Raw genomic sequence first — 19,167 nt, forward strand, 5'->3', positions numbered from 1 at the left:
ATGTACCTAGTTTTAGGTGCTTATGCAGTGCAAAATGCTGCACTAAGGATTGGTGTACATGGGCGTCTGACACAGAGAGAAGTCAAATGTGCCATGCTTTCAGGAAAAAAGCATTGCAGATGTACCTTCGCACGCAGTTGTATAGCGAAATATTGTTCAATGCATGGCAAAAGCAACAATAAAATCCTACATACAATCCATTTTTAAGATTCAAACACTGCTTTTCAAATCTGTCAGAAATATTTCCCAAATGTATGCAAATCGTGAGAAGCAAAACACAGTTGTGTTCATCAACCCTACATAGGAAACGTGCTGACAGGAGAGAGCTGAATGAGTTTGTTGCTGCTTCTTCATTGTCCAGAGCCGCTAGGAAATGTATCCTTGACCAAGCTGTATTGCCTGAAGTGTATATAAAGGCCAAACTTTTTTTTTTTTGGATGGAGTGGGGAAGGTTAGACCCACTGCCAAATTGGTTTTTTTATTGCTATTTTTTTTTTCTCTTGCAGGAGAGATTCACCCCACTATTTTACCAGGTGTCCATTGTCAACAAAACATAGAGTAAAAGGAAATCCAGATTTTTAAGGTCCATTCACACCATTGTGGTGCAGTATTGCGCTACAGGGTGAGCCACCTAGGTGCCATTTATTCTGAATGGCAACCCAAATTACCTTACCAGAGCATCTATGTTGAACCAATTTGTTTTATAGCATGCTACTAAAATGCTGCATGCAAGATTTTTCTCCATTGTGGTACATTTATTTCAGACAAGAGTTCCAGACACTTTATTCCATATGGTTATTTTTTTTATAAATACACTTTATTACAGTAAAAGCTGGAGGGGCGTTTTAGATAAAATAGGGAAAGTTTATAATGAGCTGCCCTAACGCAATGCGTGCAAATGTGCTGCAGTGGAGTGAGCAGACGTGAACAGACCCTGAAGCCTCATACACACGATTGGACTTTGTACAAACTTTCCTGTGGATTTTTATACAAAGGGTGGCGGCTGTGAACTTGTATTGCATACACACAGCAGGACTTTTTCAGAAACTTTCACCAAATTATGTGGTTTTTCTGCTCTTTACCACCACCTTTTGGTCAACTTCTGTATTGTTGTCTGATCTTTTGCATTGGTTCTGAGCATGCGTGTTTGTACTTTGTACAAAAGTCCTATGGTTTTCTGTACACACGATCAGACTTTGCTCCATCGGACTTTTGTTGCCGGAAAGTTTGTCCGTTCGCACAGCCAACAAAAGTCCGATGAAAACCAAAAAAGTTTATCCGATGGAGCGTACACACAGTCGCATGTTGCCTTAAAACAGCTAATTTGCATGTTTGTTGTCAAACGGGCCGATCGTGTGTACGGGCCTTTAGAGTTGTCAACAGAGCAAGATGGTTATTCATCGAGTGGGGATAAATGTTCTGATGAAAAATGTGCAAACCTTTCCTATTCTATCTAAAACTCCATTCCAGCTTTTACTGTAATAAGGTGTATTTATATTAAAAAAATTAAAAAAAGTGTCTGGAACTCTTGTCTGAAAGAAATGTAGTCTAATGGAAAAACAAAATATTGTCATAAAATATGTACATGTAGAATGCTATTTCTGACCACCTAATGTACATGCTGTTTGCCTGGCCATGTTTAACTACTTCAGCTCCAGTAGATTTACCCCCCTTCATGACTGGGCCATTTTTTTTGCAATACTGCACTGTGTTACTTCAACAATTGTGCATGCTGTACCCAAATAAAATTGCTGTCCCTTTTTCCCACAAATAGAGCTTTCTTTTGGTGGTATGTGATCACCTCTGCGTTTTTTTGTTTTTGTTTTTTTATAAACAAAGAGCATCAATTTTGAAAAGCAAACCATATTTTTTTACTTTCTGCTATAAAACTTATCCTATAAATAAAATTTAAAAAATCAAATTTTTTCATCAGTTTAGGCCAATATATATTCTAAAAACAAAGAAAGAAAACCAGCGCTTTTGAAAAATGGAGCTGCTAGAAACGGAGGAAATACAACACCCTCTAATCAACAGTAAAATAAAAGAAATTGCAGTGCTAATAAGTAATCTCCAAAATGAAATTTTGAAACAGTACAAAGTCTGTATAAATATAAAGTAGTCCGTGTAGTAATGGTAATTCACCAGAAATCAGAAAGACTCGCATGTGAATCGCATTCAAAATGCTGAAGGGACTTTTCTGAAGGAACCCACTGTTACAATATTAGGCCTCATTTCCTCCATAAATTAAGATATAACAGAGAAAACTCAAAGCGTAGTTGTTTAAGAAACTGCATCAATGTGAAGGGTGAGTAGGGAAGGGACACCTGTGGTGATGAGAAACCGACAGACTCTGTGCCACGCTCCAGCTAGCCCACATGCAATGCAAACTCACCAGACCATAAGTGATAACATGCCAAAAGATCATTCAATGTGCCCAAGGCTATCCAAGTTGGTCACAGTGTTGACAGTGTTCAGGATATCGGCAACAGATGTTGGGGGACATTCAATTGCTCTAAGCACACAAATGGAACAGGGCATCATAGTGCAATACCTTTTATTAAGATAGGTGATAAAAGCATGATACAAAGGTGCAAATTGCAATAAAGCCACTCACATGCCAATGCTACCACAATCGACAATATGAGGCCTCTGAGAGAGAGCATTGGCTGGAAGCACGTTTGGCGTTGCTACTTGCGTGACATCACATTGTTTGGCTTTATTGCGATTTGCACCTTTTGTTTAATGCTTTTATCACCTATCTTGGTGATGCCACTCCGTGCACATCCTGTTCCATTTATGCGTTCCTTGATGAGCCAATCAAGGGCACATACTGCTGTGCGAGATGTGAGCAATTTTTTCTCTAGAAGCCCAGATCCTGGTTCTGGAGAATGAGGTGGCATTCGCATCTGCGAAGCATCCGCAACCTGGACATTACCCGGCAGGTGCTGCTGGGGGCCAGTGAAAAAGAGATTGGAGACATGGAGCCAGAGGTAGGTAGCCGAGTGACAACTAGGAGGAGTAGGGGGAAGAGCGCTAGGGAGGCCAGTCCTGAGCTGGTACACCTCAACAAATATGCCAAGTTGCATGGTGCTGGGGGATATAAGCTTAGGGGTGGCAGTGCTGGAGCAGGAGCCCTCCTCTTGCTGCCAGGGGAATGACAGCTCCAGGAAGGAGAGGGACAGATGCAGGAAAGGCTACCTAGTAGCAGGGGACTTGATTACTAGGAGGACAGAGAGGGCAGTCTGTCAGAAAGACCATGGTCGCCGAATAGTATGTTTACTGGGCGCTTGGGTTCGGCACATCGCAGATCGGGTGGACAGATTATTGGGCGGGGCTGTGGAGGACACGGCACCAATGACAAAGTGAGAGGAAGGTGGAAAATCCTAAAAAAAAATTCAGGGGCTTAGGGAATATATTGACGAATAGGACCTGCAAGGTAGTTTTCTCTGAAATACTACCTATACCTCACGCCACAGCAGAGAGACAGCAGGAGCTTAGGGAATTGAACAAGTGGCTGGGGAATTGGTGAAGCAAAGAGGGATTCGGGTTCCTGGAGAACTGGGCTGACGTCTCAGTCGGTTACCGGCTCTTTAGTAAGGACGGGCTGCACCTCAATGGGGCTGGTACAGCCCTGTTGGAAAGAAAGATGGCCACAAAGTTGGAGGGGATTTTACACTAGGTATTTGGGGTGGGGGGGGGGGGGGGGTCAGAGGAAGCAATAGCCAGCAGTGAGCAAAGGACGGAGGGCAATAGTGGAGTCAACAGGAATATTAAAGCTGTAAACTTCTAATCATGGGGTGAATGCAAGAACAGTTAAAACAAAGCCCAAAGAAAACTAAGGGGAAGTTAATATGCACCCATACAAGGCTGAGAGGAGCATACAGAAATTCTAGGAGCGTAGCTAACAAAATGAAGGAACTGGATCTTCTATTACATGAGGACTTTGTGGGGATAACTGAAACTTGGTATGACATCTCACACGATTGGCTGGCAAATATGGGGTATTCCTTGTATTGGATAGACAGGGAAGGAAGAAAAGGGGGAGGGTTGTGTCTATATGTAAAAAATAATACGAGAATGGTAGAGCAGAGTTACATTGTTAATGGGACGGGGGGAGGTGGAATCAGTATGGGTAGAACTTTAAAGAGAAGAAGTGGAAATTAATAGTGGGGGTATGTTATAGGCCACCCAACCTGAAGGATGTGGAGCAGGACCTACTATCATAGTTAGAAATGGCAGCAAGACAGGGAAATGTTGCTGTAATGGGGGTGGCTTTGGTTATTCCGATATTGACTGGGCAGAGGGGACAGCGCACTCATTAAAGCTCCGTCATTTCATGAATGTCTTACAGGCCAATTTAATGTCCCAATTGGTGGAATCCCCAACAATAAAGAACGCCCTGCTAGATTTATTCATTACGAACGATCCAAGTCTGATCTCAGATGTGGAAATACAGGACAACTTGGGATCTAGTGATCATAGGATGATCACATTTAATGTAAAACATAGAAAAATGAGGCACGAGGGTAGCACAAGAACAGAAAAATTGGGCTTGTCTGAAATTTACTGAACTGCGAACGTTACTACATGACATCAATTGGGACCAAATCCTAGATGCAATATCTCACAAAAGTGAGTACACTCCTCACGTTTTTGTAAATATTTTATTATATCTTTTCATGTGACAACACTGAAGAAAAGACACTTTGCTAGAAAGTAGCGAGTGCACAGCTTGTATAATAGTGTAAATTTGCTGTCCCCTCAAAATAACAACACACAGCCAATAATGTCTAAACCACTGGCAACAAAAGTGAGTACACCCCTAAGTGAAAATGTCCAAATAGGGCCCAAAGTGTCAATCTTTTGTGTGGCCACCATTATTTTCCACCACTGTCTTAATCCTCTTGGCCATGGAGTTCACCAGAGCTTCACAGGCTGCCACTGGAGTCCTCTTCCACTCCTCCATGACGACATCCCAGAGCTGGTGGATGTTGGAGACCTTGCGCTCCTTCACCTTTCATTTGAGGATGCCCCACAAATGCGCAATAGGGTTTAGGTCTGCAGATATGCTTGGCCAGTCCAACACCTTTACCCTCAGCTTCTTTAGCAAGGCAGTGGAGGTCTTATAGGTGTGTTTTGGGTCGTTATGTTGGAATACTGCCCTGCGGCCCAGTCTCCGAAGGGAGGGGGGATCATGCTCTGCTTCTGTATGTCACAGTACATGTTGGCATTCATGGTTCCCTAAATGAACTGTAGCTCCCCAGTGCTGACAGCACTCATGCAGCCCCAGACCATGACACTGTCACCACAATGCTTGACTGTAGGCAAAACACACTTGTCTTTGTACCCCTAGCCTGGTTGCCACCACACACGCTTGACACCATCTAAACCAAATAAGTTTTTATCTTGGGCTCATCAGACTACAGAACATGGTTCCAGTAATCCAATCCAAGTCTGCTTGTCTTCAGCAAACTGCTGGCTTTCTTGCACATTATCTTTAGAAGAGGCTTCCTTCTGGGACGACAGCTATGCAGACCAATTTCATGCAGTGTGCGTCATATGGTCTGAGCACTGATAGGCTGACCCCCCACCCCTTCAACCTTTGCAGCAATGTTGGCATCACTCATATGTCTATTTCGCAAAGACATCTTGTGGATATGATGCTGAGCACATATGACCATACGCACATATGCGGCCTCGGGTTTAAGGGGTTATACCAGGATGATGAATGCAGCTGCATGCATCACCCCGGTACCGTTTTTTTAGAGCGGGCGGTTGGCTCTTCAGAGATAACAACCGATGCAGCTACAAGCCGCTCGGCTGTTATCCCGGAGGAGGAGGAGGAGGGGACATCCCCATCAGCATTCCAACACTACAAGGAATGCAATAAAAAGTGTAAGAACACAATTGGGGTGGCCAAAAAAGATTGAGAGACACATAGCAGAGGAGAGTAAAAACAATGCAGACATTCTTTAGATACATTAATAGTAAAAGGGCAAGATCAGAGCACATTGCCTACATAAGACGAGGATGGTTACGGATGACACAGAGAAGGCAACTGTACGAAATGCCTTCTTCTCCTCAGTCTTTATGCAGGAAAAGGAGGGGTATACCAACCACGACAATACTGTTACTGACGCATCATAGGACATACCTGTGTGGCTAACGAGTAAAGCAGTTAACAAGCGTTTTTAAAGACTAGCAACTTTTTTTTTTTTCTTAAAACCCAACTCGGTTTGCAAGTGTTGTCTCGCAAAATGAGCAGGATTTAAGCTAATGGGTTGTGCAGCACTGCATTTGGCCAGAGGTGTGAGGTCGCCGGTGACACACGGAATGGTCCAGAGCCGTTCGGAAATACTCCATTCCGGGGTGTTTCCAAGGGTTTCCGAGTTCAGCCGAGCTGTCCCCGAGTATTTCTGAGGCTCTCTGGTGCCCGCATAACCTCTGGCCACATGCGTTATTGCATGCAATAGAAGTCAATGTGGAAGGAATTGTGTTTGTTTCCGTTGACTTCTATGGGAAAACTCGCTTTGATATGCGAGTGCTTTGGATTACAAGCATTCTCCTGGAACAGATTATACTCATAATCCAAGGTTCCACTGTACAAATAAATCACCAGGACCAGATGGCTTACACCCAAGAGTCCTCAGAGAACTCTGGTTATAGCCAGATCATTGTTCCTAATCTTTGTAGACCGCATACTGACAGGATTTGTACCAGCTGATTGGAGAAAAGCCAATGTGGTACCAATATTCAAAAAAGGACTAAGCCCTGGAAACTAAAGGCCAGTCAGCCTAACATCAATTGTTAAGAAAAAAATATCATAAGTAGTTATCAGCATGGGTTTACGAATGGTCTGGCAAGAATGACCTGTTGACATTTAATGAGGAAGTGAGCTGCCATCTAGATAGGGGAAAGCCTGTGGATTTGGAGTACCTGGATTTTGCAAAACAATTTTGCACAGTTCCCCATAAATGCTTAATCTCCAAGCTGAGGTCTGCATGTGTGGACCATGCAGTTTGTTCTTGGGTAAAATAACTCTTGGATGTGCATCTTAAAGAACACAACATACAGGGATATGGGAAATAAATATAGGCATTGACACACATGCACCTACACAGATTGAACTGGATGGACTATTGTTTTATTCAACCTTACCTACTATGAAACTATGATTTGGATATCCTTGATTGGGCACACTGAATGATCTTTTGGCATGTTATCACTTGTGGTCTGGTGAGTTTGCATTGCATCTGGGGAAGCTGGAGTGTGGCACAGAGTCTGTAGGTTTGTCATCACCATTGGTGTCCCTTCACATTGATGCTGTTTCATAAACTACTATGAGTTTTTTTCTTTTATATCTTACTTTATGGAGGAAATGAGGACAAGTGCATATATATACTTCATCAAAAAAGAGCCACTTCAGCATTTTGAATGTGATTCACGTGCAAGTAGTTTCTGATTTCTGGAGAGTGGCCATTTCTACCATTACTACACAGACTACTTCATGTTTATACAGACTTTGGACTGTTTCAACATTTCATACCGGACATTACTTTATTATTAAGTACTATATTATTACTTATTAATTAGAGCTGCAATTTGTTTTACTTTACAATATGTATTCTGCTTCATATTTTTGGTATAAAAAAAAATCCCAGTAAGCATCTATTGATTGTTTTGCACAAAAGTTATAGCGTTTATGAACTATGGGGTATATTTTTGGATCCCCTTTTTTTTTTTTTTTTTAACTGGCAATAGCGGGACTGCAATATTGCAGCAGAAAAATCGAACACTGACACTTTTTTGGGAACCAGTGACACTAATACAGTGATGAATGTTAAAAATATGCACTGTCACTGTACTAATGACGCTGACTGGGAGGTGCTTTTACTAAGGGAAGACATAGTTCCTTGTCCCTGATTTGCAGGAACACAGGATCCATGCCTTCCCTACCGACAAAACCGCAATCTGCCTTGTTTATATAGGCATAATCACAGCGGGAGTGAGCCCTTGGCGGCGTACATTTGCGCCTGCTACCCAGAAGTGCAGGATCACGCATATAATACGCGATTCGGCGCACAGTGGCCGACCTGTAGCAGTAAAACTCTGTGGTCGTAAAGTGGTAAATGTCAGTTCTTTGACTTGGAACAAGAATGCATGGAGAACCAGTCTGAGATTCCAGGTAGTGGGAATCAAGGGAGTAATGTTGCCTTCTGCAGTGGTGGAAGGAGCAGTGAGGACGTGCAGACAATTACGATGCAGAATTACATAAGTGTGGTGATAAATAGTATGTGCACCACATCCCTGATGATCAACTTTTTCTGATTTATTTTAATAGCATCTCAGTCTTAGTGCGTAGGGTTCAATATTGAGTTGGATCACCCTTTGCAGCTATAACAGCTTCAACTCTTCTGGACACACTCCTAAACCTTGTGGACAAGCTTCCCAGAAGAGATGAATCTATTATAGCTGCAAAGGGTGGACCAACTCAATACTGATCCCTATGGACTAAGACTGGGATGCCATTAAAATAAACTAGAAAATGTTGATCATCGGGGATGCGGTGTGCATACTATTCATAACTGTATTTCTCATGTAATTTCATGTGCGTGTAAAGGCAGGCGTCCCAATACTGTTGACAATATAGTGTCGTTCTCAACATAATACACCTTTAAAGCAAAGATAAATAAGAATACATTCATATATTCACATTGCATAATGATGAACAGTTTTGAAAGGGCGAGGACACAGCTCTGAGTTTTGCATGTTATCTTCCTAGGGAGATGTGTTAACATTGGGTGGGACATGGTGTTTCTCATGGCCATATGCTTTAACTTTTAAGTATATTCACCTAAACTTTTCTCTTTGTTTTTTTTAAAGATGTATTATATTGAGAACTATATTTAAAGAAGAATTCCGGCTTTTGCTTTCCAAAACCAATGCATTGTGTGTGTAAATAAATCACAAACCCAATGTCAGTCTGTGTGGCTCTTATCTACTTTAGGTGTAGAAAGCAGGTTTCTGTGTCAGTGATGTCACTCCTTCTCCTTGCTGAATTTCAAAGTTCTCTGACTTCCTGTTTCCAGTCCTGATACTACATGTCCCATGATCCTTTGTAGCTTGGGGTGGGCTATTGGAGTCACTTGTACCAGTTCTGGGATTTGATGTTCGGCATATTTAACTGGGCAGGATTGAATTCTAATTGTGATCTATTCAATCCTGTCCAGCAGCAGCACAGCGAGCTATCAGAACAAGCTGTGTATGAAGGTTCCTTCTTGAATATTGCTGTGATCTGTGAGGTTTGGACTCATCCTGTAGGTGTGACTGGGTGGGATTGAATGCTAATTAAAATGTATTCAATCCCACCCACCATCAGAGCTGTGAAGGAAATTAGATCATTTGCAGAGACTGAAAGACTACAGAGGGAAGTGTTACAGATTCTAGTTACTGCAGGAAGTGGCTGTGAAAGGAACAGATTCTATCAGCCGGATATGCAAAGTATCACATGGTACAAAGCCACAACTAAGCCCAGAAATTGGGGGATCTGTAGACAACAGAACAATGTCATACAGAAGTATGATCTTTGCTGGGATTGATCATTCCATTAACGTCTAGTGAAAAGAAAGTTTGAATTCAGCTTTAAATAAGCAATCAATTTTAAAAGTATTCTATATATTATTCACAATTTATATAGCGCTAAACAGTTTGCGCAGCGTATTTCAATGTAAAGGGTGGACAGCACAATTTCAATACAGAAGGGACAGGAGGGCCCTGCTTGTGGAGCTTACATTATAATGGAAGGGGAGGTGGTACAAAAGGTAATCACTGCGGGTGACGATTTGATGGGGGTGGCTCAGGTACAGTTTTCAGGTGGGTGTGGGATAGGCTTCCCTGAATAAATTTGTTTTCAGGGATCTCCTAAAGATAGCTGATCAGACATACTGAGGCAGGGAGTTCCAGAGGATTGGAGAGGCTCTAGTGAAGGCCTGAAGGTGAGCATAGGAGGAGGTAACAAGGGAACTAGAGAGCAAGAGTTCCTGGGAGGAGCAGAGAGGACGATTTGGGCGATATCTGCAGATAAGGTTCATGATGTAGCTGGCAGCAATGTTGTGGATGACATTGTATGTTGTGGTTGGTATTTTGAATTTTATACGGTGGGGTAGGGGAAGCCAGTGAAGGGATTGGCAGAAAGGGGCAGCAGTCACGGCTCGGTTAGTGAGGTGTATGAGTCAAGCAGCAGGGTTCATAATAGACTGAAGTGGGGTAGCCTGTGTAAAGCTAGGCCAGTGAGGAGGGGGAGTTGCAGTAGTCAAGGCAGGAGATAACTGAATAATTAGTGATTAATAGTGAACAGTTTGCTTTGTGGTGTCATAGGTTAGGAAGGGGCGAATTCTGGAGATGTTACGGAGGTATTGCCCTGCATGCACTTTTATATTATAAATACTGTTTTTTTCTGCCTGGAATTCAGAGATTGTCCATAGCAACCAAAAAGTGTACCTTTTTCAGTGTTTTAGGATTTGATTACATTATTGAATAATTTTTATTATTCTTTATTATATTATAAACTTTATCATACCCGGGATGTCTGCTAGACTCTGGTTTGAAGAGATTTAAGAGTTATTCCTAAAGAATTACAAGACTACAAAATAAAAGCCAGATTTCCATGCAAAATAATTGTACCGCTTTCAGCACCTAATTCCAGACTGAATCATACCGCCAGGGAGGTTAATGGTAAAGTCATGGGGAGGGGACTGGGAAGGAGGAAATATAACAAGCTCAGTTTGAGAAAGTGGTGTGACATCCATACCGATATGTCATTCAGTAAGTTTGTGATCCGTGAGGAGATCGAGGGGGTGAGTTGAGGAGTGAAGAGATAGATCTGAGTGTCGTCGGCATAGAGGTGCTATTCGAAGCTATGTTCAGCACCAGAAAAAGACATAGACTCTTCTTTTTCTTGGTTACACATATGATGCATAATTAAACAGCCCAGATAGATATTGTATACAAGCCATCAATAACCAAATGAAGGAGGACAGAAAATGTTAATAGCCTGTATGGTCATGCCCGGAAGGCTGAGCCTGAAGAGTGATAAACTGAGGTACGATGACCTAATGCTCCGTGTGTTATCTTGAGCTACAGTAAAGCTCCGGATCGTGCGACAACTGTGTCGGCTCTGGCACGGTGAGATGTAGGCCAGAGCCGTCATTGAAGCTGCAGTGTTCATCTGCAATGGTAGCTATAGTGTAACTGTCCATATAATCTTTTTACCTTTTTTTTTTTGTTTGTGTATTTGTACAATTTTTGTAATAAAAAATGTGAAATAAGAGCCTTCTAGGTTTTAAAAAATGAAGGCGTGCAAAGTTATTGGTAAGTTAACAAACACATGCACTTGCTATAAGGGCATGATAACAAAAGTATTAATAAAACAAAGTAAATGTTAAAATATTTGTGTACAGTTAATAAATTCTAAAAAACAAAATACTTTTTTTGGTTGTCTTAGGACCTGGCATTGCTGGCTACCTTACTGCAGGGTCTTCATCAATTGTTATGCCCAACAAGCCACCACCAGTGGACCATGAAGCAGGAGATCTGGGATAGACCGCGAAGACTTTAAACCAATGAGGATGCAAATAGACCTAATCGCTAATTGTTGCACGAGGGATAGCGCCACAAGTCTTTCCCTCTTCCCCCAGGGTTGATTGAAAGGACTTTATTTTCTGCCTTCCTTGTTTTACAAAGAAAATTGTTATTCCTTTTTGTAATAAATATATTTTTATTTAGGGATAATGAACTAAATACATCTGGGATGTGTGATTCTGACCTAGCATCACTATGTATTATAAATTTTGAAAGCACTCTGTGATCAGCTGTCTGGTTACACAAACTTTTTGTTGTCTCCTTTTTTTTGTATCCAAGCACATTTTGTTCCTTTTTCATTTGTTTACAAGACTGTGAATCAAAATAATAATCTCCCTCTGTTCTAAGTTTTATATTCCACGAATTAGCAAAGCTGTGGGTTAGAAGGAAGGAAAGTCTGAAGGGCATTCTGTTTCCGTTTTCTGCCATGTTTGTTGTGGTTGGGCTCACTGAACCAGTACCAGTTTCTGACAGTGTTCATTATTTGTGTCCTTTTACTGTTTATTAACACTATCCTCTCCAGAATGGAGAGAAGAGGATATTCCCGTGTACAGCATAGCTTTACCAAATAATAAAGTGAATATGAAAATGTCAGCCTGTTATGTAAGAACCTAGTGTAATAGTGACATGATTCCTACATTATTATCCAGTATATACAGCTTTCTATGAATGTACATTATACAGATCATACATTCGTGTACATAAAATTTTAAGAAAATAAAGGGAATTGACAACCTTCTTAATGTAATTTCTGTCAAATGCTGCAACATTTTCTAACCTTTTATTTCTAACAAGCTGGTTTTATTTATCGGTTTGTATAAAAGTTGTCTAAAAGTATTTTGAGTGTCAGATGCAATGGAATCTCATGAGGCCTCCAAACCACCTCCAGTCCGGCTAATTCTGACATATAAATTTTTTTTTTTTTTTGCTTGAAAACTACCGGTACTTAGAATCCTCAAACATTAAATATTTTTTGTAAGCAGAGGGCCTAGAGAATTATTGCAAATTTTCAGAAAAAATATACAATTTAATGAATTTTAGTGCATACAAACACGATATATTACCCAATTTTTTGGTAAAAAAAAAAAATGTTACGCTGAGTAAATAGATAACCAACATGTCACACTTTAAAATTGCACACATCCGTGGAATGGAGACAAACTACGATACATAAAGAACAGAAAAGGAAATTAGTGGGACTTTGAATGAGGAACTTCACTAATACAGATATTGCATAGATCATTTGTATATAAATGTTTTATTAATCAAATGCAAATACATTGATGAATTTAATAATGAAATAGATATTGTGGTCATAACATTGGTACACCATATGCAACAGAGCTGCTATAAAAACAAGGGAAGATACACATTGATAATTATGTAGTACTCGATAAACTCTGAATATATAGAGGTATATATCAAGAGTGGGACTTTGGCGCACTGTGAACACTCAAAAAAAATGAAAATCGTATATAAAACAGTACACATTTATTACAAAAAGTAAATAACCTCATACAACATGAATAAAACTGAAACGCATGATAAACAGAAACAGTCCACAAATTGATAAATGGAAGAGGCCCAAACCAACTGTCAAGGAGACAGATGAAATCCAACGCGTTTCAACATGTGAGGTAGGGGTCTTCTTCAGGGAAAAGGAATGGGCTGAGAACTTCCAGCTGAATGCAAACGATCTACAATGTTTATATAGACATACTTACACATGGAGTTCAAAATATCACATATTTGGTAGACTAATCAACTTAATCATCTAGTCAGTAGACATAAAGCGCATATACTGAAGGGGGGAGCAGCAGAGTGGACACAGGGACACGTTTTTCCATCACCAGTTGCTTTGGATGTTTTGAATTGTAAATGAACTGTATATATAATGCATAGCAGTTTGTGAATCAAGCAAAATAGCACTTTGCACATAGCACAGTGCATGGGAACATGTTTGTAAATATTTTGAGCACATGTATATTGGATTTATTTTATGACAGATGTTGATATTTGAGTATTAATGTATATATTTTATTTAGTTGCACAGAGTCACTGTAATAATTAGTTGTGGCACTATATGCATGTGACTTTCTATAGGCAATAGAGTGTGGATATAAGGATAAACAAAGATACTAATCAATTTGTAGTTCACATATAATATATTATATATATATATATATATATATAATATAATTGAGCACAGAGTTACACCTATTTGAGTTAGTGGTGTCGTCATAATATTTTGATGTGGTTTACTACAGACATATTATAGCGTGTGTATTAAACACACAGGCATTTTTTAGCGCAGCACTTTTTTTTGTTATTTTTTTCTTTTGATCAAGCTCACTTGCTTATGTAATCCGAGTGTGGGGTGGATCACCGGCCAACGTGATGCACAATGTCAAATGAGAATAGGGGTTGACAGGGAGATCCACCACCGACGCAGGCTCCAAGGTGGAGCCACGCCCACCCCATCTCTGGCGTGAGCTGGACTAAAAATGTCCCTGCATTGCGACCTCAAATGATACCATGAACAGGGCGTAGCATGACGCAGATGTGTAGGAGGGCCCCCTGCGCCAATTTCTCTGGAGAGACACGGAAGGAAAGCCCTGCGATTCAGGTATTCTCTTAGTCCATCTCACGCCGGAGATGGGAGTGGATCTCACTTGTCAACCCCTATTCCCATTCAACATTGTGCATCACGTTGTCCTGCCCCACACTCGGATTACATAAGCAGGGGAGCTTCTCACCATACCATTTTACTATGCGTTTTATACCAGGGAGGTAGCAAACACAGCCTATTCACTGGATACACAAAAGTAAGTTATGCCTACATATTCTTCTTCGAGACCTTTTTTTTTTTCAACACATGCAACATATATCCATTTATACATTATATACAGTATTGCATAAAAGTGAGTACACACCTCACATTTTTGTAAATAGTTTATTATCCTTTCATGTGACAACCCTGAAAAAAAAAATGACAGTTTGCTAAAATGTAAAGTAGTAAGTGTAAATTTGCTGCCCCTCAAAATAAACCACCTCTAAACCACTGGCAACAAAAGTAAGTACACTCCTAAGTGAAGATGTCCAAATTGGGCCCAATTAGCCATTTTCCCTCCCTGGTGTCATGTGACTCATTAGTATTACAAGGTCTCAGGTGTGTAAAATTTGGTGTTCTCACAATGTAAGCTCTCCAAGCAGGGCCCTCCTGTCCCTTCTGTATTGAACTGTACTGTAATTGTGTTGTCCCCTCTCTACATTGTAAAGCACTGCGTAAACTGTTGGCGCTATATAACTCGTGTATAATAATGGTCACTGGATGGTGGCAACATGGCACCTCATGGCAAAGAACTCTGAGGATCTGATAAAGAATTTTTTTTCTCTACATAAAGATGTCCTAGGCCAGTGATGGCGAACTTTTGCACCACAGATGTTTTGGAACTACATTTCCCATGATGCTCAAGTAAACTGCAGAGTGCATGAGCCTCATGGGAAATGTAGTTTCAAAACATTTGTGACACCAAAGTTTGCCATCATGTCCTAGGCAATTAGAAGATTGCCAAGACCCTGAAACTGCAGCATGGTGGCCAGGACCATACAGGGATTTAATAGCACAGGTTCCACTTAGAACAGGCCTCGCCATGATCGACCAAAGAAGTTGAGTGCACATGCCCGGTGTCATATCCAGAGGATGTCTCTGGCAAATAGATGTATGAGTGCTGCCAGCATTGCTGCAGAGGTTGAAGGGGGGGGGTCAGCCTGTTGGTGCTCAGATCATACGCCACACACTGCATCAAATTGGTCTGTATGGCTGTCAACCCAGAGGAAGTCATGAGGAGTGATGAAACTAGTAGGACGGGTTGACTTGTGAGGAACCAAGGAAGAGAGTCGGTGTAAAGCAAGGGGGAGCACTGATTACTGGGGCTGCAGAGCTGGTTTTGAGGTGATACCTTTGTCCCAGCACTTTTGGATATGCACGTTAAGGCTTGGTTTTAATCTGGAAAATGTGAGTGATACTTGTTTTATACAAATAAATCCCTTTAGACCAGTAAAGCACTATTGCACGCTTTGTTACGCTGCATGCGGGCGATGTGAGTGGAGATCAATGGTGAACAATAAGGAAGGAGCACACCCTGTGATGTGACACACCTGAGCTGTAAGAAGGAGAAAAATTCAAATAAGCTTATCAGAGGATTGTTTGTGATCTAAGGTGCAGATATTAATCCTATAAGGTGAGGGCACAACTGGTGGCGGTGACACGAGGATATCTGTATATGCAGAGGTGGATTAATGTAAAGCTATTACTTTCAATTATATTGATATTGCAAATCACAAAATGTACTGTTTGTTGCACTACTAATTGGAATCCATAAGGACACAGTGTGGAATAATGAGCATATTACACTTTATTATCAGTCTATGGCAGTGATGGCGAACCTTGGCGCTCCAGATGTTTTGGAACTACATTTCCCATGATGCTCAACTACACTGCAGAGTGCAAGAGGATCATGGGAAATGTAGTTCCAAAACATCTGGAGTGCTAAAGTTCGCCATCACTGGTCTATGGCATAAATTGTTTCGATTTTTGTATTATTAATTTACAGCATATTGCACTTTATATGTATAATTTTATATTCTTTATATATGCACATTGGGTATTATATTTTCACACATTCCAGAAGGAAGCCTGTTCTAAAGATGATGCACAAAAAAGCCCGCAAAAAGTTTGCTGAAGACAAACAGACTAAAGACATGGATTACTGGAACCATGTCCTGTGGTCTGATGAGACCAAGATAAACGTATTTGGTTCAGATGGTGTCAAGCGTGTGTGGCAGCAACCAGGTGAGGAGTATAAAGACCTGCCCTGTCTAGTCAAGCGTGGTGGTGGGAGTGTCATGGTCTGGGGCTGCATGAGTGTTGCCGGTGTAGTGTCATATTTTGCTTCCCATCGTAGAATGCTCCGGAAGTGACGTTGCAGACAGAAATTTCACACTGCGCATGCGCAATGCGTTCAAAGCACTTGCTCCATGCGTTCCAGAGGATTTGCGACAATGCCATTCAGTGAAAGCGTCAGATAATGTCACGGAAGTAAGGGGAGGTATTCGTGATGTTAACTTTAGACAGAGCGGAGAGAGAGCAGGTAACCGTGGCTCAGGAAGGGGATTACCTCCCCTCACTTCCGTGACATTATATGACAAGTTTCACTGGTCTACATTGTTGCAAATCCTTTGAAACGCATGGTGCAAGTGTTTGTAACGCATCGTGCATGTGCAGTGTGAATTTTCTGGCCGCAACGTCACTTCCGGAGCATTCTACAATGGGGAGCAACATATGACACTACACAGGCATTTGGGAGCTACAGTTCATAGTTACATAGTCAGGTTGAAAAAAGATACAAGTCCATCCAGTTCAACCACAAAAAAAAATAAAATAATAATATCATACAATCCCATATACCCAATTCTATACCCACAGTTGATCCAGAGGAAGGCAAAAAAAAACCCCAGCAGAGCATGATCCAATTTGCTAAAGCAGGGGGAAAATGTCTTCCTGATACCCCGAGAGGCAATCGGATTTTTCCCGGATCAGTTCATTGAGAGAACCATGAATGCCAACATTTACTGACATACTGAAGCAGAGCATGATCCCCTTCCTTCGGAGACTGGACCGCAGGGCAGTATTTAACCCTTTCATGACTAAGCCTATTTTTGGCATTTGGTGTTTACAAGTTAAAATCCTATTTTTTCCTCGAAAAATACTTGGAACCCCCAAACATATATATATTTTTAGCAGAGACTCTTGAGAATAAAACTGCGATTTTTGCAATATTTTATGTAACACGGTATTTGCGCAACGGTGTTTTAAACGCAACTTTTTTGGAAAAGGGACACTTTCATGAATTAAAAAAATGTGATGCATAATGTGAAAGATGATGTTACGCTGAGTAAATAGATACCAAACATGTCACACTTTATAATTGCACGCACTCGTGGATTGGCGACAAAGTACGGTACCTAAAAATCTCAATAGGCGACGCTTTAATTTTTTTTTTACAGTTACCAGGTTAGCGTTCCAGAGGAGGTCTAGTGCTAGAATTATTGCTCTCACTCTGACTATCGCGGCGATACCTCACATGTGTGATTTGAACACCGTTTACATATGCGGGCGCGACTTCCGTATGCGTTTTCTTTGCTTCGCGGGGACGACGGGCGCTTTCAAAATTTTTTATTTTTTTTATTTATATTAAAATGACTAAATTGTTTTAAAAAAATAAATAAAAATTTGATCGCTTTTATTGCTGTCACAAGGAATGTAAACATCCCTTGTGACAGTAATATGTGGTGACAGGTATTCTTTATGGAGGGATCGGGGGTCTAAAAGACCCCCCACCCCTCCTTTACACTTCAATGTATTCAGATCGCCGAAAACGGCGATTCTGAATACCGTATATTTTTTTTAAAACCGGCGCCATTGGCAGCCGAGTAAACGGGAAGTGACGTCATGACGTCGCTTCCATGTTTACGATTAGGATACTGGAACAAAGCCAATTACGGCTTTGTTCCAGTTCCCCCCCAGCAGCCGGAGGCGCCGGATCTTGAATCGGTGCTCCCGATCGAGCGGGAGCACTGGTAACAGCAGCGAGAGGGGGGGACGTCCCCTCCCGCTCCTCCGGCATAACAGCCGAGCGGCTTTTAGCTGCTTCGGTTGTTATGGCTGGATAGCCAATGGCCCGCTGAAAAAAAATGTACCGGGATGATGCCTGCAGGTACGGGCATCATGCCGGTATAACCCCCCAAAGCCGAGTACGCAGATCTGCGTACGCTCGGCGGGAAGGGGTTAAACATGATAATGACCCCAAACCTCTAAGACAACCACTGCCTTGCTAAAGGTGATGGACTGGTCAAGCATGTCTCCAGACTAGGGATGAGCTTCGAGTTCGAGTCGAACTCATGTTCTACTCGAACATTGCCTGTTCGCCTGTTCAGCGAACAGTGAACAATTTGGGCTGTTCGCAGCAAATTCGAAAAGCCCTATACAAGTCTATGGGAGAAATCTAAAGTGCTCATTTTAAAGGGTAATATGCAGGTTACTGTCCTAAAAAGTGTTTGGGGACCTGGGTCCTGCCCCAGGGGACATGGATCAATGCAAAAAAAAGTTTTAAAAACGGCCGTTTTTTCAGGAGCAGTGATTTTAATAATGATTAAAGTGAAACAATAAAAGTGTAATATTCCTTTAAATTTCGTAGCTGGGGGGTATCTATAGTATGCCTGTGAAGGGGCGCATGTTTCTGGTGCTTAGAACTGTCCCTGCACAAAGTGTCATTTGTGCAGGAAAAAAAGTCTTTTAAAATCACTTGCGGCTAAATTGTCGGGTCTCCGTAATACAGAGAACACTCAATGAGTATTAAAATCACTGCTCCTGAAAAAACGGCCGTTTTTAAAACTTTTTTTTGCATTGATCCATGTCCCCTGGGGCAGGACCCAGGTCCCCAAACACTTTTTAGGACAGTAACT

The 19,167-nt window shown here is 41.4% G+C and overlaps 1 protein-coding gene across 1 annotated transcript in view; it reads left to right on the forward strand.

The window, feature by feature from the left end:
* DNAJC13 (DnaJ heat shock protein family (Hsp40) member C13) overlaps window positions 1-12,378 on the forward strand; it is a 270,970-nt gene extending 258,592 nt beyond the window's left edge. Inside the window, exon 57 of the mRNA XM_077491519.1 lies at window positions 11,504-12,378. Coding sequence (XP_077347645.1) covers window positions 11,504-11,601 — 98 coding nt within the window. The 3' untranslated portion in view covers window positions 11,602-12,378. The remainder of the gene's footprint in view (window positions 1-11,503) is intronic.
* The last annotated feature ends 6,789 nt before the right edge of the window (window positions 12,379-19,167 follow it).

The sequence above is a fragment of the Lithobates pipiens genome, unplaced genomic scaffold (genome assembly GCF_037356315.1).
Source record: "Lithobates pipiens isolate NorthernLeopardFrog02 unplaced genomic scaffold, aLitPip1_a1.2 Scaffold_19, whole genome shotgun sequence".
Lineage (NCBI taxonomy): Eukaryota > Metazoa > Chordata > Amphibia > Anura > Ranidae > Lithobates > Lithobates pipiens.